The sequence below is a fragment of the Lucilia cuprina genome, chromosome 3 (genome assembly GCF_022045245.1).
Source record: "Lucilia cuprina isolate Lc7/37 chromosome 3, ASM2204524v1, whole genome shotgun sequence".
NCBI lineage: Eukaryota > Metazoa > Arthropoda > Insecta > Diptera > Calliphoridae > Lucilia > Lucilia cuprina.
The window spans coordinates 64,925,373-64,952,681 of NC_060951.1; the positions used below are offsets into that span (position 1 = coordinate 64,925,373).

Genomic DNA, 27,309 nt, shown 5'->3' on the forward strand with positions numbered 1-27,309 from the left:
TACCTTTAAACTATTAAACATTTTTGTGCTACAAAAAATGAATTTCTCCGGTGTGACTAAGGTTCCTCGAATTCAATTAGTTAGGGTCATAATAAACTAGTATATATAACCATCTTCGAATCAAACTTAACAAAAATTATATAAATTTAGTTATTTATTTAAACAAAATATGTTTACTGCTTTCAATCGATTTTCGAAGAATGTACCTCGTTTTGCCGCAATAAAAATAAAACAAGTAAAGTGGAAAGGAAGCTGTAAAGACTTCACTAAGACTCTAGTAAATTGGCCACAAACTCAGTCAGTCCAACATTAGCTGTATCAAAGTGAACAACAAACAACACATGCAAAATAAACAAAATTAAACAATTATTAAAAACGCACAAATAAAAAAGAAAAACAAAAATATAAAATAAAATATAATAAAGATATAATATAACACCAGGAGATTAAAAGATGTAGTGTTTTAATAAAAAAATATGTTTAAACTTAAATAAAAGAAATTTCATTTGGAAAATTTTAAATACTAAAAAATTTTAAACAAAAACGGGATGAAAAAAAGTAAAAGTTTTTCGAAATTTTACTTAAAAACTTAACAAATGTTAGTTTTATTTATCAAGATATATGATTAGATTATTAACAATTTGTAATGCTTCGATAAATATCGAAATTTGTGTGGAATATTCGACAGAAAACCTTCGTTCGTGTGTTAAATATGTGTGTAATACATACGTTTGTGACATTTTGTCACTGAACCATTAAAATGTGTTTTCTTTGTGACCTAAAGAAAATTGAGGCGGTATTTTACATTTAACAAACTTCAAACTGAAGTAAAATTTCACTTGAATTTTACAAAATCACTTGACGAGAACAAGTTGAACAAAACGGTTGTGTGTGAAAAGAAACGTTTAAACGGAAATTTAAAATTCTACTTGAAAAAAGATTTAACAAAGGAAAAGGAAGTGTTTTAAAGAAAATTTCCAATTGTAAATGAATTTAAATTAAAGTGTGAATGTGTGAAAATGTGTTGGTTTTTTATTGTTATAAAATTGTTAATATTAAAAATATTACTAGCCGGTTTAACGGGTCTTACCACGGCTTCGCGTTACGATTATGGTTATCATCCTAGTGCCGAGGAGTTTGATAATCTGTTACGCGAAACGCGTCGTACCTGGACTCATACATTTCTAAAAGCCGAAAGAGATCGTCTCTTAACAAGTCCTACTCAACGTCCTTATATAGCGATAGAAAATCGTGCAAAATCTGAAGCCAGAAGACATTTTGTGCCAAAATTTCAATATGATAATGAAAAGAAATTTAATCAATTTATTCAGAATCCTTTGCCAAACAAACATCAATACGATTTACAGCAAGCTTCATCGCAGAAACATCCGGTGGTGCCTTTGCAAAATATTGGTTCTTCTTTGGATTTTAATTATTTTAGCAATGAAGAATCAGAATCCGCCTTCAATACACCCCAGTCCATAAAACATTCATTAATAAGGCAACCGCCAGTGCCTACCACCACCACTAAACCTATTATGGATATTAAACCCTTTACTCCAGCTTTGCCCGAAATCAATTTGAAACCTATAGCCAAACCGGATATTTTAAATTCTAACAAATATTCTTTAAATAATCTCTATAGAAATAACAGTCAAGGACATTTTCCTATATATTTCACCAACCCCGCCACAGGCATAGTTTATGCAATAACTGAAGTGGGTAAATCAACGGAAAATGTTACCAGAACTAATGGCACCATACCTATATTCATAACTAAAGAACAATATGAACGGGATATATTTCAGTTGAAAAATGAATATGAACAAAAATGTCAAAACTTTCAACACAGTACTACCACCAGACCACAAATCATAAAAATACAAAATTCACCCACTTCCTTATTAACAACGAAATTTTCTCCTCTTACTTCTGCTAGCACTAATCCTTTAAAGAAACCCTCTCCGGTGGTGATAAAGACCCAATTGACGGTCAAAGATAAGAAAACAACTACTGTTAGACCTTTAAGAAAGAAGAAAAAGAAAACAAAACTAAAGCGTAAAATCAAAAAACAAAATACTCCTGGACGTAAAACTGTGGCCACCACAATTAGACCTATTTCACCCAATCATCCTCAAGGTCCTGCTATTATAATGGGTTCTAGAACCACAACTAGGAAGCCTTTAACCAATACTGAAAAATTGCCTACGCAATTGGAAAAACCTAATTTTGATAATATATTTTCCAGTGCTGTAGCGCCACAGACAGCTAGTCTTCCAGCAGGATCATTGAATCCAAATTTATTTATTAATAATCACAGAGTTAATAAAAGATCTGCTAAGGAAGAAATAAAAAGTTTTGAATTCAAGGAAATCATTTTAAAAGATCAGAAAGAACATATTGATACCCAGTTAAAACCACCAACATTAGCCACGAAATTTACCAACAAATCCTCGATCTTAACTGAGCTCTTGTTAAGAAAAGATACGGAAAATAATAAGTCAAAGAAAACTCTGGATAATTTTAATATATTTAATACTGAAAATTTAGTAAATAATTTTAATAATTCCAAAAATAGTTTAGAAACTAAACAGAACTTAAAAAGTGATTTTCAGATGCCAAATTTTAAAACCTCCTTAAAAATATCTAGTGATTTAAATGCCACAATTCTTTTTCAAAATTTAACTAATAAAAATCTAAAAAACTTAAAAATTAAAGAAAATTATTTACAAAATTCATTAATTAATAAAACTTTGAATACTAAACATCTTTTAAATAAAAGATCTGCTCCGAATTTAAAAGAAAATAATTATATGTTACCAAAATTTATTAAAAAATCAACCATTAATGAAACAGAAACAAATAATACAATAACAAATTCCGATCAGCAAAGAAGTTTAAAATCTTATGTAAAACCTTCTACAACAAATATTAATTTGAAATCAGAAAATAAATCCAAAGTTAATATCACCAATAGTGGCAAAAGATCTTTAAAACGTGTTAAACATTTGAAAAAACGTAAAAGATTATCCAAAATGAAAGTAAATAAAAATTCAAAATTAAAACAAAATTCTACGAAAACAAATGCTATTCCTAACTTAACTACTACCCCCAGAACTGTAAAGCAGGGTACTAGAACGTCTAACAACAAAAACAAAAAAATAGAGAAAAAATCGGAAAGACAACAAGATACAGAATATTATTTTTTTGGTATAGGTGAAAACTATGATGATGATGATGATGAAGAAGAGGAGGATGAAGACGACGACGATGATGATGACTACGAAGATGAGGAAGAGGATGATAAAGATAATGGTGAAATTTTAGCCTATGATTATGAAGAGAGTGGAGTGCCGCACACTAGTGAGGTGAGTTTATCATTGGAGGATTTAAGTGAAAAACCTACACAAGAAACCAGCAGTTCACCGGAAGAGGAGGCCGATATAGGTGCCGTAGAAATAGAGCGTGTGGATATTAAAACTCCTGTTTTAGATTATGATAATTCGGGCCCACTTAGTTTAAAAACCAAATCCGCTTATATCAAAAAACGCATACGCCGCAGACCACCACAATTTAAAATTGATGATGACTACGAAGACGACGATGATGACAGTAGTATGTCTGCAAATTTGGGAGGATTTTTTCGCATGATTTTCTATCCCATACAAGTGGTAATGACCAGTGTTATGGACTCGATTGGAGGCAAAAATGCGGACGAGGAAGAAGATGATCCCGCCTTTAATCCCTATACACAATATACATCCTATCATAATACTCTAAAACAACATTCTAGTGATGAATATGATGAAGATTATGATTCAAATGAATCTGCCGGTTCTTCTCTAAGCAGCTGGCTTAGTTCTTGGTTTGGTTTAAATCGTCGCAATAAGAAAATTGGCAGTACTACAGTGGCACCCATTAAAGTGAAACCTACAAAATCGTCTACTAGTTGGTTGTCATCTTGGTTAGGTTTTGGTGCAAACGACAAAGTTTCTACAGATGCAGCTTCTACCGAAGATTATGATGAATATGATAGTAAGTTGATTTTTTTTTTTAATTTTCAAACATATTAACTATAAAGGAAGTATAATTAAAATAAATAATATCTTTAGAGATCATGAACTATAAAAACACAATTAAATTTAATAATAACAATTAAAAAGTAGAGAAACTGGTTGACAGATTTATCCATAAAAGATTTCAACGAACACCAAGTGCACTTTACAAGTCATTTTTAAACTGTTTCATTTTTATTCGGAGAAAGATAAACTTCATAAAATTGGTCCTTCGAACCAATAAATTTCTTAAATTTTTCATAAAAAACATTTGATTTTTAATTGATTACAAAAAATAGTAAAAGAATTGAGTTAATGCATATGTTAACGATTTAGAAATTCGAGTAATAGAATATAGAATTTATTGGCAATATATCAAAAATAGTTTTTTTTTCTCTAAATAGAGCAAAAGAAAACAATAGCATTTTCTAATTACTTATACTTTCAATACGATTCCAATCCAACGATCAAATTTAATTACACACAACTTAATTGATCTCGACATCCAGCCAACATGTGTTCAATTTAGGTCGTAATTAACTTGTAAACTTGTCATCATTACTAAAATCATAAAGCCAGTCTTAGATGGATACACTTAATGAAATGGGTCACGTTTTTTATTGCTGCTGATTGTTTGTTAACTTCTCTTTTATTTTACGTCAATAACTGATATTTAGATGTTCTTGTGTGATAATTGAATAATATTTAAAAAGCAGTAATGTAGATCGATTAGCACAAACAATTGTTTGGTGCAAATAAAAGTTAAGAAAAAATGTGATAGAAATATAATTAAGTGCGAATTAAATATATAATATTATTTAACTTATTGATAATGTAAAATTGTCAGATCAAATAAGCCGAGTTTTTTAAATTTTAATGAGATTTCGACAAAGTGCTTTGTCATGAGTCCATTTTTTATAAACCTACATATGGGACACTTCCCAAAACCAATAAAACAATCGTAATAAATTAACTAATCACTATATCAGGATAAAATTAAACTTAAATATGTTTTATAAATTTACAAATTATTCGGATATACCTTTCCCGATCAGCACATAATTGTTTATAGATGCCATGAAGAGTCCACTTAAAAAAATTTCTTAATCTTAAATAACTCGTGAATTAAAATTGATATCGGTATAATATTTGACTCAAATATGGTTGGTACATATGTTAATCACTCTGTGATTCTTATGAAAATCACTAAATTAAAATTAACTCATTACTGAATAATGACATCGGAGTATAATTTAACACTATGTATGTTCTACGGACTCAAACATGTTTTATATATAAAAAATAATATTTTTTCTGGACCAGACAAAATTGTTACTAATCTACCTATAATTATTAAAATTATTTAATCATAAATAACTCATTACTAAACAACGACATCAGTTTCAAATTCAAGAATTCGACAGCAATCGAAAACTAAATAGAATTTAATATACAGGCCTGTTACAGAATTCCATTCCGATCGAAAGTGAAATTTTAACTTGTAAATAAATCGATAAAAAATTAAAAAAATAATAACTTTAAACTAATGCCAATTCCACGTTGAAAATTTGAAGTGGTTTCATTCTCAACAAGTTGTCATTTTTTTTGAAGAAGAAGAAAATGAGGAAAGATAATTATATTTTCGATCGGAATGAAATTCTGTGACAGGCCTGAAAAATTTAATCAAAATTTCGATCGCTTTCGAATATTAGAAATTGGCCGCAAAACAAACTAAGGTCCACTTCTGATACTTCGAAAACTTGTAATGAAGTGATTGTGAAAATCTTAGCAGATTAGGATTCAATACTTTGGTCTCTGGATTAATAATTCCTTGCTATTTGTGCTAAAACTGAACTGTTTGAGTTCATTTGCATACACATGTATGTATGTATGTATGTATGTATGTATGTATGTATGTATGTATGTATGTATGTATGTATGTATGTATGTATGTATGCATGTATGTATGTATGTATGAGAGATTTTTAAAATGGTATATCACAAATGACTTTTTTACAATGTCATTCAAAGAAAATTTCATAAAATAAGTAAAGTGTAAATCCGTTGGTAAATTAAGTAAATTAATTTTTAAATTATTTACCACTTTCATACTTGCTTGTGTTATTATGACACTCTGTCTGTCCGCCATTTTACAGTGACACATTAAACCATAAAACAAACCAACCAGTTCATAGAACATAATTTTTTTTTTTTGCAAGTAGTAAAAGAGACAAGCGAACAGTAGACGGACTTACAGACAAGAGAACCTATAACGGATGAATGTTATACATACATATTCTATGGATGAAGGTTAAGAAAAAGGTTACGCTTTCTTTGTTTAAATAAACGTTTAGTATATTACTTCTATCAAATTCAATTATAGTTAGTTACTTGTGCACAACTTAGTAAAACAGATTTAAAAAAAAAAATAATCATTGATTTTAATTTTAATAAAACTAGAATGGTTTGCCAGTTGGTTTGGAGAAACGAAACCAAAAGCCAGAAAAAGAACTACTACAACAACTTCAACTACCACCCAGATACCACATGTACCCATATTGACCATTGTGGATCCCATGAAGAATCCTCAAAATTGGATAGGTATATTAGCTCATCATATTATTAATCATACCTCCACGTCCACGGCAAATCCTTTAAAAGATATTTGGAATCAAGTCACCAGTACAACGACGGAAAATCCTGAAATACCACGAAAAATTTCATACGATAAATATCAGATATGGAGACTCAAACCACAAGATGACAGTCAGGTCAAGGCTTTGGAGGAATATAAGAAAAGTGAAGATGGCATAAAGCTACAATGGCTAAAAGGGCCCAGTTTAAGGTAAGCATTTTACATGTATTTCTTTAAATAGATTAGATTTTAATACTCTTCCTATCTCTCTAGAGGTTTAACTGATGTCTTGGTGCCACCTAAAATGTTGGTGGATTTTCAAGCTTCCCTTACATTTGAACTAATTGATCATGAGGTCTTGATATTCGATGTGGGTAAAGCTATAGCTTATGAAAAGACCAAAGAAGATTATTTCTTTACTACTACCCAAAAGCCTAAGAAACATCTTAGTAAAACTCCCCCCATTACCGGCATGACTTGGCATAAATATTACGAATACGATGATATTATAAAATTTCTGGAAACCATGCGCATGCGTTTTCCCCATTTGGTGGAACTTATACATATTGGTCGTTCTTATGAGGGTAGACCATTGATTGTTATGAAAATCGAAAGTAAGGAGGCGGCTGCTGTGAATACGGCCCATTATCCGGCACATCAGCGTAATAAGTTAAGGCATAAGAAACGTATCGGTTTGGCAAATGCTGTTTTTATAGAGGCTGGTACACATGGCATGGAATGGATTGGTCCAGCAACGGCTACTTGGATTATAAATGAGCTATTGAGGATTATGAAGAGTAAGTAATAGTTGTATCTTAGAGCGTCAATGTAATTTAGAGTCTTATCTTTAGTTTAGTCTATAGTATAAACAATAGTCTTATCTGTAGGATAGTCTATAGACTAGTCCATAGTTTATTTAATTGTCTATTTTATAGTCTAATCGTTAGCTTAGTTTATAGTGTAGGCCACAGACTAGTCTATAGTCTAATCTATGCGATATTCTAGCCTTAAGTGTAGTCTATAATATAATAGATAGTCTAGTCCATAATTCAATCCAAAATATAGTCTAAAGTGTAGTCTATAGTCTTATCTATGGTATAGTCTAGTCTATAGTGTACTTTGCAGTCTAGTCTATAGTGTAGTCTACAGTCTAGCATAAGTTTTTTTTACTTTTTCCACTCCAAATTAGGATGTTCAAAATTTCTTCGCTATATACCGCTGTTGTTGACTAAATCATTTTAAAATATTCCAATTTTTATTTTTTTAAATTTTACAGGTACTTAATTTATGTTTAAACTATATTCACGGTTAAATTTTTAATTCACCTAGGAACGTGTGTTTCTACTAGAGCCTGATATAGTATTGTAGAGTCCAGTTAAAAATTCAATAAGATTTGTAAAGGATGGTGGGGTTTTCATTTCAGTTGGAACGGCATATAGTCTATACTTCTTAAACATTTCACGGGCCTCGTCATCACTTAAAATGGATCGAGTTTCCTGCTTCATATGCTTAGCACACAAATCACACAGAGAAGGATTTTGTTTCTTAGTTAAGCTGTAGTTGTAACTTTCTGTCTTTCCATTGCACTTATCACATTTGTTGTTATTACTTTGCGTTTTATCTCTATTATTTAAAGTACAAAGACTTTCTTTAGATCCTCGACCACAACCTTTAGAATTTTGTAAATTAAAATGAGAACATTTCTTACGTTGACAAGATTTACAATGGGAGCATTTAGGTAGTGGGTTGGTGTTAGTAGTGTTATGGTTTAAAACGGGATCGGAAGTTTTCTTTATGTTTTGATTTATTTGGTAGCGATGATGTCTGCCCTTAATAGCATGAAATGTAATGCTGACACAAAGTAACAGCATTAATATTGAAGTGATTAGTTGTGCTCTCCTAGAAATTAGACAGAAAACTATTGAATTATTCTGAGGAAAAAGTATTACGAATGTACCTTCCGCACTGCAAGATCAAGTACACAAAATCCCTTAAATATTGACTAATAGTAAACCAAAACAAAAATGTCGCCATAATGAAAAAACTGTAAATATTTTTGGAAAAAATACAAAATTTCAAAACTTTTTAGCATAAACCAAATGTATCAATACTTACGCAATAATTCCCACTATATCAAATAGCATAGAATTTAGATCCGAAGGTATAAATTGGAATTTTGGTAATTTGACGTTCCGAATTCCTAAAAGTCTTTCCTTAAAATTAGTTTTAGGAATATTGAATGTCTCTGTGGGTAAAGGTTTAGCTTTTTGATCATCATTAGCCTCTTTTAGAGTTGCATTATTTGAGTTTCTAAAACATTTTCTAATTTCCTCTTGATCTGGTTTTCCATTTGATCTAAGATTTGTGCATTTTTCACAATTACAGGGTGGAAACTCACATAATTTACACTGAAGTGTGGCCGGAAAAGCACAGGAATTTTGCATATTAAGAAAATATGAATAAAATTTATTTAAAAATAATTGTTTTTTATTTGAATTTTGAATTTATTTTAAATTTCACTCATCAAAAAGTAAAAAATTTCCATTTTTCAGAAAATATTACCGACGACCAGAGTTTCATACGCAATACAACTTGGTATATTATGCCAGTTTTGAATCCCGACGGTTATGTTTACAGTCATGAATATGATCGTTTTTGGAAGAAATCAAGATCTCGTCATATTTCTCGACCTTCGGGTATCTTAAATTCTGCCATGACTTGGTTGCAGAAGAAACGAACAAAAGAGAAGGTTTGCTTTGGCGTTGATTTAGATCGCAATTGGCATTATCAGTGGGGTAAACGTGGCAGCTCTAAAACGCCTTGTAATGAGTTCTATGCTGGTCCCACACCATTTTCAGAACCGGAAACAAAAGCTTTATCGGAATTTCTAATGGATTATCGAACGCAAATTAAGGTTAGTTTTTTATTTACAAAAAATAATCAGCTGTTTTCTATATTCCCATTACGTTTGCACATTCAACTACGTAATGTTTGAAAAAAATGAGGAACGGAATCGTAGGTTTGGAAAGAAAAAGGAATTGTTTTGTCTTCTTATATTTTTTGGAATACTTTCGTGATCGTTGCGTAACTGAAATCGTAATCGAAATTTAGAATCTTTAAAATCTTTTAATATTAGTTTTTTTTTAATAATAACCTTTTCTTTCTTAGCTTTTCGTGTCTATGCAAGCTTATGGACAAATTATAAGTTATCCCTATAAGGCCAATACCACCTACGATTCTGAACGCTTAGATGATCTATTGGATGTTGCAATGGTGGGCACCGATGGTTTGCGTAAAAAGGGCAGTAAATCAAGATATAAAATTGATTCTTCTAATGATTTAATAGAAAATAAATCGGGTAAGTTTTGTTAATTTAGTAGAATTCAAATATTACTATAACTCCTTTATTCGTTTTTATATTAAGGCTGTTCGGATGCTTTTGCCGCCTACGAAGCAGGCATACCCTTTAGTTATACTTTACAATTGGCCGATAATGGTGTGCATGGTTATTTGTTGCCTAGTGCTTCAATTGAATCAACAGCTAAAGACTCGTTTGAAATTATTACAGGAATGTTGGACTATATATGATAGGTGTTCGGGATATTTTTAGGTTTTCATTTTCTTTGTATATTTATTTACACTTGACACTTGTAAAATAAGTTAATTTAGTACAAAATTCGCAAAAAAATATAATTTAAAATATGTTCTTTTTTTCCCTTTATTTATTCGAATGAAAACGTTTTCCGAACAGAAGAATTTTGTTAGCAATTAAATAAACTATTGTGAATGAATAGTTTTTGGAATATTCGTGATCGAAACTTTGTTTGAAAAAAAAGTCTCATTATAAAGCATTTTGCTTCCACTGGCATCGTTTAAAAGAAAAGAATGTTATTTCGTAAAGTACCAAAAGAGATCATCACCAATCATCATTCCACTTGAAATATGTTCCCTTTTCACTATTTTCGTTCACTAACTTTCCCCTGTGAAATTTGTTGCTGGAACTTTTATTAACATTAAACAGCAGTTCCATACAAAATCAACTATTGTGAATGAATTGTTCACAAGTTCACGATAGCATTTTTTCTTTCAAGGGAAATGAAAATTTCAAGGGAATAAAATTCTCACTATTATTGCCGATAGTGGTGATTATGTTAAGAATTTCATGACTGTGCTGCGTCAGATGCGCAAATCCTTTACAGCGATGCATTAGAAGCATTTTGATAAAATTGTACTTCATTCCAAATGAAGGCTTGAGCTCTCTATGTAGCTGTTAAGCTGATTATAGCCATAAGGTCGAAAAACGAATAACTACACAATGCGCTCTCTGTTCTTTTGCTTAATTTTATTCTATTTCTTTAATTACTAAAGAGCAGTTTGACAAAGAGTACATGAATCCGAAAATGACAGTAATTTCCATCAACGTTTAATAAACTTGTTAGCTCGTAATCGTATTCCTTTTGGAATGTACACTTTGTAAACTAGAGTAGGAAGTAATCATTTTACTGTCACCAAGTAAACTAAAGTGTAAGCACGCAGTAAAAAAATCGAAAATGTTCTCTATAATCCTTCTAAAACAAAAACATGTTAAAAAAGTTCGTCAGCTGACTAAAGAGGTAACTTTGGTGATAGGTTAAATAGCTAGTGTGTCCCTCCCCCAAACTGCTAGATATTTTAACTATTTACTTGTTTCAAGTTGAAATCCTACTAATTTTAATTAAACTTAAGCGCTATTTATTTATACAACAATTAATTTTAATATTTATTGAAAACAAAAACTAATATTTAAGCTTTTTTTAATATATATATTATAATTTAAGTTATTTATTTCTATTACTTAAAAGCACCACATTCATTATACAACAATAAAGAAAGGAGTGATTTTGATTTCTATTGTTTGTTAACAAAATAATAAAGAAATTGCAACTTGTTTAATTATTTTTCTATAGAAAAATTAAAAACAAGAATATTAAAAATATAAAAATGGTTATAAAAATAAAAAAAATAATTTCTTGAAAAAAAAAATATTAACTATAAACTATAGGAAGCAGGATTTGTTTTAAATTAACCAATAAAACAAAAGAAAAAAACGAAAACAAGAAAAAAATTTAATTTAAAGGTTTCTATTGATTAGGTTTTTTGATTTTTTGTTGTTGTTGGTTTCTTTTACGATAGATTTTTTAGTTTTTGTTTAATTATATATAATAATAATATTTTATGTTATAACACTCACTTCTTATTTATATTACTTTTTTTTGTTTTGTTTGTTTTTTAATGGTAATAATATAATAAATTTAGTATATATAATGTAATAATGTGCTTACTTACAATGCTATTAAATTATTTATGTTTTTATTTATTAATGTTGTATGTTTTTTTCCTTTTTGCGTACTTTTTTTTTGTTGTTTTTGTTTTTTTTTATCTACAAGGTGTAAAAAACTAAGATTATATTAATTAATATATTTATTTATATATTATATATAAATTATAAGTATAATAATAAAAATAAAAAACTAACTATAGAAAAAAATAAAATATTTATAAAGTTTTTCATTTTTTTTTTGTAAAGAAATAAAATAAAATTAAAATAAACTGCTTTAAAAAAGCAAAAAAGAAAAAGGAAAATAATCTACAAAAGAAATATCAAACAGTTTTAGTTAACTGTCAATAATGTAAAGTAAAATTTAGCAATTATTAATAAAATTTCTTATTTGTATTTTCAACACACAAATTTCTTATTAAAAACATAAATAGTTTATCAATTTCTTGGAGAGTAAAGTCAATGCCAGGCATTTAACCAGAAAAAATTAGTATAAAATTTATTTATTAAGTTAAATTTTTAAATAAAAAAAAAATTACTAAAGAAAATGCTCAACAGTTTTGTTTTTTAGTGCGAGGAAGTAAGATCGATCCTAGACAGTAATTTTGTTAATGAGTGTAAAGGAAAAAATGAATAGCTTGGTTTTATTTAGTTTTTTCTCTTTTTTTAGTATTTATTTAAATAATTTCTTTTTGCTTTGTTATTTTTATAATTTTTATTTTATTTATTATTTATTTTTGTTTTACTTTTTGTTATTATAATTACGGTTTTAAATATTACTATACTTATTCATTTCTATTTATTTTTTCTTTCTTTTTATTTTTTGCATATTTTCCTTTTTTTCTTTCTTGCAGAGTTACTTTTATTTGTGTTACTATTTTCATCTCTATTTCCTTTTTTATTAAAAAAATGTTTGCTGAACTGAATGCAGAGTTTTTTTAATGTAAATGGTTCTTTTTTTTTCTTCTTTTATCTATTGTTCTGTATTTATTTTATTACCTCAAAACATTATATGGGGCACATTGCAATTAGCATTTCTTTTTGTTTCATTATTTTACTTTTTGTGTAAACAGAATCTCTCTATTATTACGCCTTAGATTGCTCTAAAAGTAATTGGCTAAAGATCATCGGACATGAATGAATTTTGTGATTTTGATTCTTCTATTCGACGTATTTGTTGGCGCAAATACATGATCCTAAAATAATAAAGATGAGGGTATGTTAATTAAAAGGTTTTTGTGTTTGAAAGGGGATGAGGAAAAAACTTACTTTTGTTCTTGTAGTGTGGCTGTTATTTCAGTTATTCTAACTAAACTCCTCGCACATTTCAACTCCGCCGACACTTTTGTACACTGTAAATCTCCATATAAATGTGCTTCTTCTGAACATTTTTGCGTCTGAAAAATTAAAGTGAAAATAAAATTAAGTCGTTTTTAAAAAAGTTAGTAACTGGGCAATAAACCAAAAACCTTTAAAACGATAAAGAATATTTCCTAAATCAAGTTCGTTGAGCGGTTGCAATCACTAGATTTATATGGAGTATATTCTATATTATGTATATACTCTAGTACAAAATCTGGACTATAGTCTAGTCTGGGATATAGTCTACTCTATAGTCTGCACTATGTTTAGTCTAGTCTAGTCTAAAGAGTGGTCTACAATCTGCATTATAATCTGGTCTATTGTCTACCTAGACAATAGACTAGACTTAAATCTGTATGAAGTCCAGTCTATATTCTGGACTATTGTCCATCTATAGTCTATGGATATACAGTCTGGATTTTTTCCTAGTCAACACTATAATTTAGGATTATGGTCAAACCTTTAGTTTGGACTATATTCCGTGGACTGCATTGTAGTCTTGATCAAGACTAGTCAGGACTTTAGTCTGTCTGTTAGCCTGTATACTGCACTTTAGTCTAGTCTACCATCTGAACTATAATCTAGTATATAGTTTAGACTATAGTATAATCTATAGTCTGGACTACAATCTACTCTACAGTCTAGAATATAAATTAGATTATAGTCTAGTCTGTAGACTGCTCTATAGTTTAGTGTATAGTCTGGATAACAGTCTAGTCTATAGTCTGACGTTCCCACGACAATCGGTTCATCACATCGTAACGACTCGGAGTTCAACGAATAAAGGATTGTCAACCCAGCCACACCGACTTTACATGTATCGCTGCTACAACAACAACATATTCTGAACTATAATCTTCTAATATATAGTGTAGACTATAGTACAATCTACAGTCTGGACTTCAGGACTACAGTCTACTATATTTTAGTCTAGCCTGTAACTGCCTATAGACTGTGGTCTGTGCTTATGAACACTTAAATGAAGACTTCAAAAACTGTATAGAGTTCTTATCTTACCTGTTTTTCTAATTGATCTGCTGCCCAATTGGTAACATGTGTTATTAAATCGGCTCTAAAATACTTGCTAAGTTTTGTAGAGATTTCGGGACCTTGCGAGCGACCAGCTTGTATTGAATTTGAAACACAACTTTGTAGCGTACTTAAAGAAGCCGACGATGTACCATCCACTAAAGAATGAAAATATAAAAAAATATAAGAAATAATTTCAATTGGATTAATTGTCAATAGTTACTTACATTTTCTTTGTTGTTGTTCTAATGATGAATTACCACTTAAATCTAATTCCTGTGTAGGAGTCGGTGGGCCCTCACCGGGTATTACTCCCATGCTACTACTGCTGCCGCCAACGCTACTACCACTACCAATTGCACCGCTTATATTAATATTGGGAGTAACAGATAAACTCGATGAGGAACATAAAGCATTGTTGCCACCAACACCAACAATTCCCCCAGCAGCAGCATTGAGAGAATTAATGCCAACATTGCTATTGACGCCACCATCGACAGTCTTAAGTCCATAGGGATTAGTGCAGGAATATGAGGAGACCATATTAACACCACCTCCACTGCCCACATTATTTGCATGTGTCATAGTCATAGAAACAGCACCGCTATTGCTGCTACCCGGGGCAGACGATGTTATGGGACTTTTACTATAACCCATGGGAGACATGCCATGAGAATGCGTTATATTGTATAAAGGGGAATTCAAAGCATTTTCCCTGATTTAAAAGAAATAATTAAAGCTATTGGACAAAATATTAAAAAAATAAAAATAAGAAACTCGTACCTTAAATTCATAACCTGTCCAGCGGCAGCATGATTATCACCAGCTGACGAAGAAATGAGATGACCATCTTGTGTATTTAAATGATGATGATGCTGTTGTTGGCGCATTAAATGTGTAGGATCTTTAGAACTCATTTTTGGGGGACCAGGTGCATTTGAATTGAGATGATGATCCCCTTGATTCGATGACGATGGTATAGTGGACTAAAGACAAAATACAATTATTTAATTTTATTAACAGTTTTTAATCAACATCAACTTACATTGGGCGATCCTATCATGTGTGATTGATGCTGTAACGACGTTACCGCATCCAATTTTCTATGATTACTGCTACCACTGTTGGGCAAAACACCTTGTGTGGATACCGCTGGCATATTCGACGAAGCAAGACCAGTTGTGGGCAACATTGTTGCACCGCCGGCAACAACTCCTGAACCACCTACGGTACTAGCGGCGGGATTAGCACACGTCACGGCATAGTGCATAGATGATGACGCTACACTTGGTGTTGTGGCATTGACAGAGGAAGAGGTCATATTACTAGAGGCATTGGGATGTGAAGCTAAGCGTGGCAACGCATTAGGCAAACCCACTGTTGTTGACGGTAATGCTTGGTCGTTGTGTTGATTGCCACCGCCATGGGTTGTTGGTGTGCCAGTCAGTGAATAACTGGCCTCAGATGTGGGCGTGGAATCGCCTGGACTAATGTCCATATCGGCATTATCAGCTAAGCGAGCTGTTAAAAAGAAAAAATAATATTCGTATTTTGTCATTAAATCGAGAGTAATTACTTTCAACTTACCATCTATACGCCTTCTGTGATTTGGTGGTCCGCTATCATTATCATAGTTCCACCTCAGTCGAGAATTGCCACGAGAACTGGAATGTTTGTATGCTTAAAGCGTAAAGAAAATCAAATATTTATGGTCATTTTATGGCAAATGTGTTTTTGAAGAAATCTGTAGAAATCCTTACTTGATCTGGAAAAGCGTTCTTCGCGATCTCTATCGCGTTCTTTGTCACGATAATCCTTTTCACGGTGTTGATCACGCGCCAGATTACTATAAAATGTAAATGTTTTATTTTTTATAAATGAAACAATATTTATATTTAAAAAATCTACAGTAAGATTGAAATATTTTAAAGAGAATGAATTTCCCTTAAATTCAACTTTTAATAATACTTAGATATACTTAAAACATTTCATAAACTTACCGCTCACGTTCAACCCATTCCTTTGGTTTCTCCCACTGTGAGACTTCTGTTTTACAATTATAATAATACATTTTTCCTAAAACAACAACAACAACAAATTTAATTAAAGCCTAATTATAAAAGATAATAAAATAATTTTCTACATACCCGATGAACTAACATGTTCACTCCAATCACCACATCTGGCAATACGTTCACCACGATCATTACGTTCGCCACTACCTCCACCACCGCCACCACCACGATCTCTTTCACGATCATCACCGCCACGATTACTACGATCTCTATCACGATCCCTGTCACGATCTCGTTCACGATCACGTTCTCTTAAAGAATCTCTTTCACGTTTGCTGTCTCTTAGATCACGATCTCTGTCACGATCACGTTCTCGTTCACGATCGCGGTCATCGGAGCCAGAACGTTTATCGCCACTACTGCCGGAAGAACAGAGCTTGGCTCCGCTACCACTGCCACCACTGGCGCCACCACGTCTATCAATCCTGTCATGATTGGTGCGATGGGATTCAGAATCACGATCACCACCTCGACGATCGCGTTTGTCTAAACGAAATCAATTTATCATTATAACATATTATCAATGATTTCTTTCTAATCCATGACAACTTACCTGAATATTTATCCTTTTTATAAATATCGCGTTCGCGATCTCTCATTTTTTGTATGTAACTGAAACGATGATCACCACGATCTCTAATATCGTGTGAACCACCGTGTCCTCTGGATGATGGTGAATCTATTTCAGGTGACTGTGAACGATACGATGAACTATTACCATTATTTAATGGTCCACCACCGCCAGCCGGGGAAAGGTCGCGTTCGCGATAATTCGATGAGCGATCACGTTCATAATCTCGTTTTGAACTGTACTTGGAACTCTAAAATTGCAACAAAAAAGATAACAATAGCATATTACATGTTATATATCTAAAATAAACATTTACAGAAAAATGTAATACTCGAAATAGAAAAATACATAATTAAAAATGTTTCGCAATTATTTTCAGCAAACTAAATAAACAATCATTATTAATCATGTATTTTTATTATTAGAGAAAAAGAAGCATTATTTTTAATTTAGAGCCAATGTGTTTTTAAATAAAATGAATTTTAATCAATGAAGGACTAATGTTTTAAAACTAAATAAGAAAATTGTTGTTCGTTTACAAAACAGGAGACAAACATATGAAATTATGATAGTGCCAAAGAGATGCAAATATTTTTTAGATTTCTTTTGTATAAATTGAACAACAAACAACATGTTTGTGACCAAGAAATTTTGGAAAATAATTAAAAGAAAATATAAACATTTTCGTAATTTTTATTATCATTTTTTTTTAATTTTTGTAGGCAAACATAAAACAAAACAACAGAACATTAATAATAAAAATTAATTTTGTAAGCAGTGTAAAAGGTATCGTTTTTTAATATTTTTTAATTTTTAACTTATTTGATCCTCTAACGACCACTACTTACATCTACGATACGACACAGTCCGACAGCAGCAGCATTTTTATTACACTCAGCTGCCAGTGTTGTTGTGATATCAAGTGCAATGCTATTTGTGGCAGACATAAACTGTACGGGAGTGGGTTTTCGAGGCACCCGCTCGTTTTAGAATTTGTGTCTTTCGTTCTTTTCGTTTGTTTGTTATTTAGTTGATGGGGCGCTTCGTATTTGTTATCTTTGGTTAATTTTGGTTAGTTCGAGTAGTAGTGTTTGTTTAACTTTGATGAAATGATGACATTACTTTTTTTTACAACAATACAATAAACAAAACTTTTGATGACTACAAACAACAACAAACAACAAATGAAGTGATTGCTATTAGGAGCTAGGAGTAGGAGCAGATGCAATATGCTTTTGGTTTTATCCTAATTCAGCCTGTTTGTCTTTTGATTGGATTTAAAATGTTTAATTTTAAACAGTTTTCTTTTTTTAATTTCTTATAATTTTTTATATAGAAATAAACGAATAATAAAATTTGCACATTTATACAAGAATTTAAAATACAAATATAAAATTAAGTTTAATTAAGAAATATTTAAGGATTTAATTAGTAATAGAATAATATTAAAGTATATTTAATTAATTCTATTTAATATGATTTCAGAAAACTTTTGCTTTATATTTTTAAAGATACTTTAAGTTTATTATGAATTAAATAATTTTTATGTTTTCTAATTGCTCTAAAAGGAAATGATGATTTTGTTATAAAATTAAAATAGAAATGCTTTTTTCATTCAAACACAGACTAGAAACAAAAATAAAATCTCAACAATTTTAAATACAACTCACCTGATACGAATGAGATTGATGCTTCTCAAAGTAGCTGAAAAAATAGAGAAAGATTTAATTGAATATTTTATTATATATACACATCTGCTCAAAATAATAGATACACCTAACTGGAAACCATTTAAATGACGGTAACATTTAAAATTTCCACTCAAGCGTTATGAATACATCATATTGTTAAAAGTTCTATCTGGCAATGTTTTTTAAGCCAAAAATCTGCCAACTTTTTGTTTTCATGTTGATTTAAAAAACGAAGTTATTTGAATTACAAAAAATTGTTTGCTCATAAAAATAGATACACATCAGTAATTTGAAATTTTGTTTATAATAAATGTTATTTTTGTGCAATTTTTTGTTTCTTTTTACGTGAAACGGTAAGTATAATTTAAATATTAGCAACAATTTTATAAAAAATAGGACTTTTTTTTACGAAAATGGGACGAAATCATCATTGTACCGAAGATGAGAAAAAAATTGTTCAAACAATGAGAAATCAAGGAAAATCATTGCGAGAAATAGCAAAGAGCATAGGAAGATCATTACATTTTGTCCAAAATGCTTTATCAAAAAAACAAAAAAGGGAAACTCGCGGTAGACCAAAGAAAACAAGTCCAGAAACAGATAGGCGGATCGTCCTAATGGTTAAAAAAGACCCTTTCATATCATCGAAAGCTATTTCTGCGGAACTATCTAATGAAATCAGTCCACAAACAGTTCGTCGTCGTCTTTTACAAGCTAAATTGCCCGGAAGAATTGCCAGAAAAGTGCCACTAATGCGCCAAAAAAATATCAAGACGAGATTAGAATTTGCTAAAAGCACGTACAATGGTCAGGGTGTGAAGGCGAAAAAAAGTGGAGAAATATTTTATGGAGCGACGAAACAAAAATAAATTTGTTTGGAAACGACTGCCAAAGAAATGTACGCCGTCCAAAAGGAAAAGAATTCCACGTTAAATTTACAAAAAAGACGGTAAAACATGGCGGAGGAAACATAAAGTTTTGGGGTTGCTTTTCATGGAACGGTGTTGGTCCGATATTCCGAATAAAAGATACAATGAACGCAAGTGGGTATAGAGACATATTGGAAAACGTAATGCTTCCATATGCATCGGAAAATATGCCATTAATATGGACATTCCAGCAAGACAATGACCCGAAACATAGTTCAAGATTGGTTAAAAACTGGTTCCTGGAGAATAACGTGCGTGTATTAAGCTGGCCCAGCCAATCCCCTGATTTGAACCCAATTGAAAATTTGTGGAGTGAATTAAAGATAAGGCTTTCGAAGGAAGTTTTCAAAAGTAAAGATGATTTGTGGGAGAAAACGCAAAAAATATGGTACGAGATTCCATTGGAGAAGTGTCAGAAGTTGATATCCAGTATGCCCAGAAGAGTGGAGAAAGTTTTACAAAATAAAGGTGGATACACTGGAAACTAGCTTTACTTTAATAATTAAATATTGTTTTTAAGAAAAAATTTATTAGCTTTTGTTTAATAAGAATTTTTAAAAATGTATCTATTATAATGAGCACCAAATTTTTCGAAATTTAATTTAGTTTATAATATTTATTATTAATATTGAAATATTTTGTGTTTGTTTTTTACTTTTCTTTCAACTTTGAATAAAATCGCATGAATTTTTTTGATTTTACAATATACTGTTATTTTTCTACGTTTTAAAAAAATATATTTAGGTGTATCTATTATTTTGAGCAGATGTGTATTTGAAAGAATTAAAAATATATAAAACATTTGTAACAAAATGTTAAAGAGCTAAATAATGATAAAAACAAAGTAAGCATAGAAAAAACATTACATTAGTTATCTTCTACTGTCTATAGTTTTGAAAAAGGTTAAATTCTAATATATTTTGAATCATATGTAACATCTCTAAAGAATAACCCCCGTATTTATAAATATAATAATCGAATATTTTAGGTTTATTACGCACATTTTCCATACAAAATTCCTACAATAAACCATCAATAACTTTTTTAAGCATTTATGAGTATGATATTGTAATTTCAAAGTTCTTTTATGCTATTTAATAAAATTTTTGTTCACACTCAAATGGATAACAAATATAAAAGCTTTGTTTCTTATCTAGAATTGAACTGTATAAGGAGATTATCCTTTATACTTGACACCTTGTTAGTTTACTGTCATTACAAAGATATGTAGTAATTGATCTTGCATTGAAAACTTGTTGGTTTTAATGAGTAAATTACTGTTGTATTTTAGATCAGTCCATACTTCATTTAGTTAAAATCTATCTATCTATCTATCTATCTATCTATCTATCTATCTATCTATCTATCTATCTATCTATCTATCTATCTACCTATCTATTTATTTATTTATCTACCTATCTATCTATCTATCTATCTATCTATCTATCTATCTATCTATCTATCTATCTATCTATCTATTTATCTATCTATCTATTTATCTATTTATCTATCTATCTATCTATCTATCTATCTATCTATCTATCTATCTATCTATCTATCTATCTATCTATCTATCTATCTATATATCTATCTATCTATCTATCTATATATCTATCTATCTATCTATCTATCTATCTATCTATCTATCTATCTATCTATCTATCTATCTATCTATCTATCTATCTATCTATCTATCTATCTATCTATTTTCTAACTATCTATCTATCTATCTATCTATCTATCTATCTATCTATCTATCTATCTATCTATCTATCTATCTATCTATCTATCTATCTATCTATCTATCTATCTATCTATCTATCTATCTATCTATCTATCTATCTATCTATCTATCTATCTATCTATCCTAATTTAATTACAACACGGCCAGCATGTAATAGGTCACGATCGCGATTTACCTTAAACTGATCATCCATAGACGAAAAAATAGTCAACGTAAAGCGCGATTTGTTAGTGAAAAATTTTGGATAGAAACAATTAGCACAATGGGCAAGACAGTAAGTAGTCCAACGTTTCTTTTACGTTATGTTATAAAAAACAATAATATTAACAGATGCTTTTGTCGGACTTTTGAATGCAAAAGAGTATCATGTGGACCTGTTGTTATTTTATATATGCGACATACATATATGTTAATAAATTATTATTTTGTCTTCTTATAGTGCAGTGACTTTGAGGAGACTTTCAATGATCAATGTCATATTATATACAGTATTGTTCGAAACCTAAGCAACTTTTTTTTTGGCATTGTGTACAAAGTGCTATAATTTCTATTATAATTGATTTATTCAAAGTTATATAATTGATAATAATAATATTATGTGTCTACATTATACTAACAACAACAAATGTTTAATTTCATTTCGCCGTGAGTTACAAGAAAATAATAACTGAATTAACTCCATAAATAGCTGTTCGAAACTTAAGCAACTTTTTGATCTTCTTATAAAAATCTTTGGTCCTTTTGAGTTCCAAACACCTTTATGGAATAGATTAGTTACTAGAGTAGTTCGTTATTAATCTCATGCGGATTTTAAGCCATTCGAAAGCTGCAATGTTTTCTAAAACTGCGAGTTTCGACCCAGTGCTTCAGAATGCCGAACAGCATCTCTAAGGGACTTGAGACGGGAGATTTTGATGGACAATCAAAGAGTTTGGGTTCCATTACTCAACTTTACCAAAGGTTTTGGTTCATTATCATGCTGGAAATCGCAATAAAGTAAGTTGTTCTGTTTAATGTACTTAATCCTATGGTTCATTTTGTTGGCCAAAAATGTACCAGAAAGTAAAACAATCCAATTTTATTTGCATTTTAACATCAGGACTTTCTCTACTCACCAAAAATCTTGCCCACAACCTTAATTGTTTGACCTCCATGTTTTTAAGCCTTTAATGTACGATCATGTAACCGCATATGAATCCCGCAGTGACATGGCACAAAGTTTACTTAAAGAAATTCGATTTTTTTACAAATTCTGTACAATTTTGGGTAGAATATTGAAATAGATTACGCAAGACTAATAAAAAAAAAATTTATTTATAAACGGGTCCACATTTTCCTTCTTAAATGCAGGCAAAGTATGTGAGTCTCAAAGGCTGAAGGAAATGTTATAACATATCCTTTTAGTGAAGGCCCAATAATGAATGTAGAGCAAAAATTTAAGGGTGCGGCCATGATTTTTGAAGAGAAGGGTTAGTCCTGATGTTGAAACAGGACTAACCCTTCTCACAGAGTTGGATTGTTTTTCTTCTTGGGACGTTTTTCGCCGACAAAATGAATTATATGATTTAGAACAACGAACAGAACAATTTACTTTGTTGCGATTTTCAGCATGATAATGTACCAAAACCTTTGCAAAAGTTGATCTAAGAGTAGTCATCGAGTAATGCGACCCAAATTATTTGATTGTCCATCAAAATTTCCCGACTCAAGACGGCATTCTTGTAACTCACAGCGAAATGGAATTAAACTTTTGTTGTTGTTATTATAATGTAGACACATAATATTATTATTATCAATTATAAAATTTTGAATAAATCAATTAAAATATAAAATATAGCACTTTGTATACAATGCCAAAAAAAGTTGCTTAGGTTTCGAACAATACTGTAATTATCTCTAAGATAAATCGTTTCTTTCTTTTAACGACTTCTGTATAAGTTGTCGCGGTAAGTAGATTTTTTATTACACACTAACGGTGTTCTACTTAATCTAAGTATGGCGCTCCTACTTTTTGTTTTTAAATTTGCACAACTTTTGAGACGATTTGGTATCATATCGAGGTCGAGTTATGATATATTTAGGGGTGTGACACAAATGGATCTGCTTTATTGATCGTAAAAAAAGCGGGAAGAGGTACCTTATTACGATATAATCCTTAATGAATTGAATATATTTAGGAACATCCTCCGCTTAGTCCAGAGAAAGATCTCTATGATAAAAACGGTACTTCAAATACTAGTTGCTTAGGCCACAAAAAACTTAGATTTTAATATAAAGTTAGAAAATTTGTTTCAAAATACAATTAATGAACCGAAAACTTTGTCACTAAATACCAAAATATCATATTTAAAGCATTATTTACCACGAAAGATACTACTTTAGTCTACTTTTTTTCTTATAACAAATATAGTTTCCTTATCCCTCCCACAAATTGCAAAGAGTTAAGTTGTTTATACAGAATATCAGAAAACTAATGAAGACAGTACAAATAAATTAAATTCTATTTCCTTACTGAAATTGTTTACAAAACTATTCACGAGATTTAATTGATAAAAAATGGAGAACACAGAAAAGAAAAATAATTATTTACCGCATTTTCAAAAGGAAATGAGACCGAGCAGCAGCTAACAGCAAAAGCAAAAAAAAAAATAAACAATTAGAAAATGTTTATTAAGAATAGAAACGTCGTTGTGGATGCAGACTGCATAAGATGACGATAATGATGAATTTAGTATTTATGCCGACGACAGCTCTGGTGTGTGTGGAAGTAGTTGAAGAGATTTTTATACGAAGGTTTCAGCAAAATTTAATAAAAACATAAATTTGTAATCATGTACGAAATGGTGTGTGGTGCGACGGGCAGCACAAAGGCAGAAGTAATCAAATACAAATTGTATGTATAGAGCTATACACAGACTCCACATACACAAGTGGAGGAGACACAGGAAAATGAAAAATAATATTTCAAACAGAGAAAAAAAACCATGAAATATGTATTATGGGGAAACCTCACAGTAGATACAAGTGGATTGCTGCAGCAGCAGCGGCAAAAGAAGTTAATAATGATTATGCATACGAACGGACTTCTTTGAAATGTAAATATTTTACTTTTTCTGCTTATAAACACAACAAAATCACTAATTTCACCATAAAACTTGTAATTTGCTTATTAAATTTTTCACATTTCTTTAAATAATTTTGCTACACTACTTTAATTTTTTACTGCTTCTTATTGAGTTTTTTCTTTTTTGTGTTTTCCACCTAGTTGACAGCTCTGCTGCAGAGCTGCTTAAAGGTGGTGTATATAAAAAGAAAAGAAATGACAGCGCTAGTTTGAGGTGAAATAATAAAAACAAAGCAAAACTGTAAAAAATGCTAGTTAAATGAAGAAAAAAATGCCGTATATATAAACTTAAAATTTAGTTAAAAAAAAACTTAAAATTATAAAATTTATTTACCCATCGTTCATGCGTTGCGGTTTTCTAGCATGCATTACCATCAATGCAATGTTTACGCCACAATTTCCTTTCCTTTTTACGTTGTTGTATTCCGTCCAATTAAATATCCAAGTTTTTAGATAAGTTTTTAATTTAATGCAGTTTTTTCCTTTTGAGATTTGCGAAATTTCCTAATAGGCCCTGGGGCGATCTAATATTGTAATTAGGGTGGCCGAGTGCCGCCCTTTTCCCGTTGACGTTCCGCTGAGGCCCCTTGGAAATTTTCTGTTTGCAACTTTTCTATAAATCTTTGAATATTTTTTCAGATTTTAATTAAATTCTTCTTCTTTTCAACGGAGGTTAATAGTAGCTACACCTTCTTTTCTTGTCATTCCTCAGCCGAGAAAAAGTATAAACTTTAGACGGCTGTGGAATACTGGAACGTGTTTTCTCCTCTACACTCGTCGTAAAACGCTGTGAACTGATTTTCACGTCAATTGATTTTGATGTCAAAGACAGAAAGAAAAAATTTTCAAAGATTTTTATTTATTTTTATGCAGTGGGCCTTAAAATGTGCAAGCAAATAATACGACAGACAATAAAAAATAATTTGCGTTAATTATTGACAATTAATTACAAATTTTCAATGGTTAAAAATTCGAGTAAAATTTAAGAATTAAAATTAGAATATATTTTTGCTGTCGCCTCTACACTTGATGAAAAATTTTTTTTCTTCTTTGCTTGTTTTTCTTTTATCTTGTCTTTCATGTACCGTGGTGAACTGGCAACTACGTGACGCCATTTTGAGGCGTTGCTACACCGTAGAAATGCCACTCTGCATTTGACAGGGTTGTATTATTGTATGCCGTGAGTTTTTATGAAAACTGTTTCAATTGAAGTATATAAAAAAAAACAGAATTTCTACGCGTTGAAGAGTATTTTTTTAAGCTGGCAACATATATACTATTTTTGACATAGGTATACCACATTTGTTGTTTTTGTAGAATTGACTTCACCTTATTATTCCATCATGAAAAAATGTAAAATTAAATACACTTTTTTAAAATCTTTTTTTAATTGTATTTTAAATTAATAATAAAAAACGATTTGTGTTGAAAAAATTATCATAATGTCGGTTAAAATCATTTTTTGGATTATTTTGAAATCGAATTAAAGAATTTTACAGATTTCAAAAATACATGTATGTCTACAATATCATTTGTTTTATAAAATCGTTACGTTTGTTGAAAAATCGCTCATTAGTTAACATTGTTTTGCGCGCAAAGTTTAATTTCCAATGAATTCTTTATCAGATTATTTAAGAAACTATTTAATTGTTACAAACTCATCGGATTATTTGCCACAACTATACAAGGTTAAAATTAAACATAATTTCTTGGATTTATTAACAATTTGTTTTTATACCATTTCAGTTGTGCCTGGCAAAAGTGAAAAATGGTCGGGTAATAGCAATCATTACCTCGCAGTTGTATGACTTTTCCAATTTATTGTTGGAATTAGACATTAACAAAGATTTACTGAAAAACTTAATTATAATGTAAGTTGTTCGGTTTAAACCAGCATTTATTATAAAGGTATTCATTTTTAAGGTATTACCAAACCATTGATGAGATTTCTCGCAAATTATTACTACTGCACAGTTGGTCTCTATTGCCATCTTTGGTTGCAGTCGATTTGTCGCAATTATTAATTGCACAATCTGCTGCTAGTCTTTCTACCGCTTCCATTATGCAAAAGGTAACCCTCTGTACCGTTTCTTTGTTGACATATTTGCAGTCCATAGCTGCCCAATTGCCAAAATGTTTAGATGATGGGCACATCTTATGTATGACCACAGGTTTGCTGTTTTTACGTTCGGATGTGGAAAATTTTGGTAATACTCAAATACAGACCTTAAAAGACTTGTATTTTTATAAAACGGAAATGTATGATGAATTTGCTGATGTCGCCTACAAAATAGAGGAGAATTGGTGAAATGAAAGGTACTATATATTTTTTTATTAATATTTATTTAGAATAGAAATTTAACTGCCTGCACTTGTATGTCCAAAAAATTCTTGTCGAATTTTTGTTGGAATACAAAAAGAAGCATACGCTTTTTAAAACTTATGAAATGGCACAAATGTTTGCGGAAACACAGTTATTTTTACAAGCCCGATATGAGCATTAACTGTACGGCTATATTCCCATCTTGTTATTAAGTGCTAATATTTAACGGAATCATCTAACAATTTGTACCATTAATTAAATTTTGTTTTCAATAAATCAATTTGCACATAATTTAAATACAATTTCAATCAAAGATTGAAGCATTTTTAACATTGTTATCTCTATATAGATAATATCATTAAAAAAAGAATATTCCAATTGCAGTTGTATATTGTTATTTCTATGTAGGTATGTAATATCAGTAAGAAGTTACATCCCATAATGAAATGAATTT

The 27,309-nt window shown here is 30.4% G+C and overlaps 4 protein-coding genes across 8 annotated transcripts; 2 read left to right on the top strand and 2 right to left on the bottom strand.

The window, feature by feature from the left end:
• LOC111675157 lies at positions 1–11,574 on the top strand. The gene is made up of 7 exons (XM_046947143.1): positions 1–2,786; positions 2,817–4,035; positions 6,516–6,900; positions 6,964–7,487; positions 9,243–9,604; positions 9,859–10,048; positions 10,115–11,574. The coding sequence occupies exons 1-7, from the start codon at positions 1,020–1,022 to the stop codon at positions 10,276–10,278; spliced, it is 4,611 nt and encodes a 1,536-aa protein (XP_046803099.1). The 5' UTR covers positions 1–1,019; the 3' UTR covers positions 10,279–11,574.
• Positions 7,924–9,231, bottom strand: LOC124418820. 2 transcript variants are annotated; one of them, XM_046946413.1, is made up of 4 exons: positions 8,806–9,231; positions 8,648–8,734; positions 8,399–8,589; positions 8,088–8,313 (listed from the first exon to the last, which is right to left on the bottom strand). In XM_046946413.1, the coding sequence occupies exons 1-4, from the start codon at positions 9,132–9,134 to the stop codon at positions 8,240–8,242; spliced, it is 681 nt and encodes a 226-aa protein (XP_046802369.1). In that variant the 5' UTR covers positions 9,135–9,231; the 3' UTR covers positions 8,088–8,239. The 2 variants fall into 2 exon arrangements, with proteins under 2 accessions (XP_046802368.1, XP_046802369.1); XM_046946412.1 differs by having other exon boundaries at positions 7,924–8,589; positions 8,806–9,229.
• Positions 11,575–13,071: 1,497 nt separating the features above from the next.
• Positions 13,072–25,567, bottom strand: LOC111675076 (WW domain-containing adapter protein with coiled-coil homolog). 4 transcript variants are annotated; one of them, XM_023435794.2, is made up of 13 exons: positions 24,867–25,567; positions 18,715–18,748; positions 17,027–17,294; positions 16,546–16,959; positions 16,399–16,474; positions 16,159–16,244; positions 15,986–16,078; positions 15,444–15,919; positions 15,182–15,384; positions 14,626–15,113; positions 14,387–14,556; positions 13,277–13,404; positions 13,072–13,203 (listed from the first exon to the last, which is right to left on the bottom strand). In XM_023435794.2, the coding sequence occupies exons 1-13, from the start codon at positions 24,905–24,907 to the stop codon at positions 13,125–13,127; spliced, it is 2,556 nt and encodes an 851-aa protein (XP_023291562.2). In that variant the 5' UTR covers positions 24,908–25,567; the 3' UTR covers positions 13,072–13,124. The 4 variants fall into 4 exon arrangements, with proteins under 4 accessions (XP_023291562.2, XP_023291569.2, XP_046801911.1 ...); XM_023435801.2 differs by lacking the exon at positions 24,867–25,567 and adding an exon at positions 23,999–24,606; XM_046945955.1 differs by lacking the exon at positions 24,867–25,567 and adding an exon at positions 17,893–18,143 and having other exon boundaries at positions 18,715–18,731.
• A 441-nt stretch (positions 25,568–26,008) lies between these two features.
• On the top strand, positions 26,009–26,851 carry LOC111675023. Its single transcript, XM_023435721.2, has 3 exons — positions 26,009–26,220; positions 26,279–26,403; positions 26,456–26,851. Exons 1-3 carry the CDS (start codon positions 26,143–26,145, stop codon positions 26,838–26,840), a joined length of 588 nt encoding a protein of 195 aa, XP_023291489.2. The 5' UTR covers positions 26,009–26,142; the 3' UTR covers positions 26,841–26,851.
• Positions 26,852–27,309: the final 458 nt, after the last annotated feature.

What these genes read in the sequence shown, in the direction of transcription:
- LOC111675157 (XM_046947143.1), top strand. Translation starts at nt 1,020, where the DNA reads ATGTGTTGGTTTTTTATTGTTATAAAATTGTTAATATTAAAAATATTA. An exon ending in ATCTTTTAAATAAAAGATCT is followed by an intron (nt 2,787 to 2,816) that starts GCTCCGAATTTA and finishes AATAATTATATG; the next exon opens with TTACCAAAATTTATTAAAAA. An exon ending in AGATTATGATGAATATGATA is followed by an intron (nt 4,036 to 6,515) that starts GTAAGTTGATTT and finishes TAATAAAACTAG; the next exon opens with AATGGTTTGCCAGTTGGTTT.
- LOC124418820 (XM_046946412.1), bottom strand. Translation starts at nt 9,134, where the DNA reads ATGCAAAATTCCTGTGCTTTTCCGGCCACACTTCAGTGTAAATTATGT. An exon ending in GATATAGTGGGAATTATTGC is followed by an intron (nt 8,735 to 8,805) that starts GTAAGTATTGAT and finishes AAATATTTACAG; the next exon opens with TTTTTTCATTATGGCGACAT. An exon ending in TTGATCTTGCAGTGCGGAAG is followed by an intron (nt 8,590 to 8,647) that starts GTACATTCGTAA and finishes TCTAATTTCTAG; the next exon opens with GAGAGCACAACTAATCACTT.
- LOC111675076 (XM_046945955.1), bottom strand. Translation starts at nt 17,991, where the DNA reads ATGTCTGCCACAAATAGCATTGCACTTGATATCACAACAACACTGGCA. An exon ending in AGAACGCTTTTCCAGATCAA is followed by an intron (nt 16,079 to 16,158) that starts GTAAGGATTTCT and finishes TTACGCTTTAAG; the next exon opens with CATACAAACATTCCAGTTCT. An exon ending in CAGATCAATTAGAAAAACAG is followed by an intron (nt 13,405 to 14,386) that starts GTAAGATAAGAA and finishes TTAATTTTTCAG; the next exon opens with ACGCAAAAATGTTCAGAAGA.
- LOC111675023 (XM_023435721.2), top strand. Translation starts at nt 26,143, where the DNA reads ATGAATTCTTTATCAGATTATTTAAGAAACTATTTAATTGTTACAAAC. An exon ending in ATTTGCCACAACTATACAAG is followed by an intron (nt 26,221 to 26,278) that starts GTTAAAATTAAA and finishes ATACCATTTCAG; the next exon opens with TTGTGCCTGGCAAAAGTGAA. An exon ending in CTGAAAAACTTAATTATAAT is followed by an intron (nt 26,404 to 26,455) that starts GTAAGTTGTTCG and finishes TTCATTTTTAAG; the next exon opens with GTATTACCAAACCATTGATG.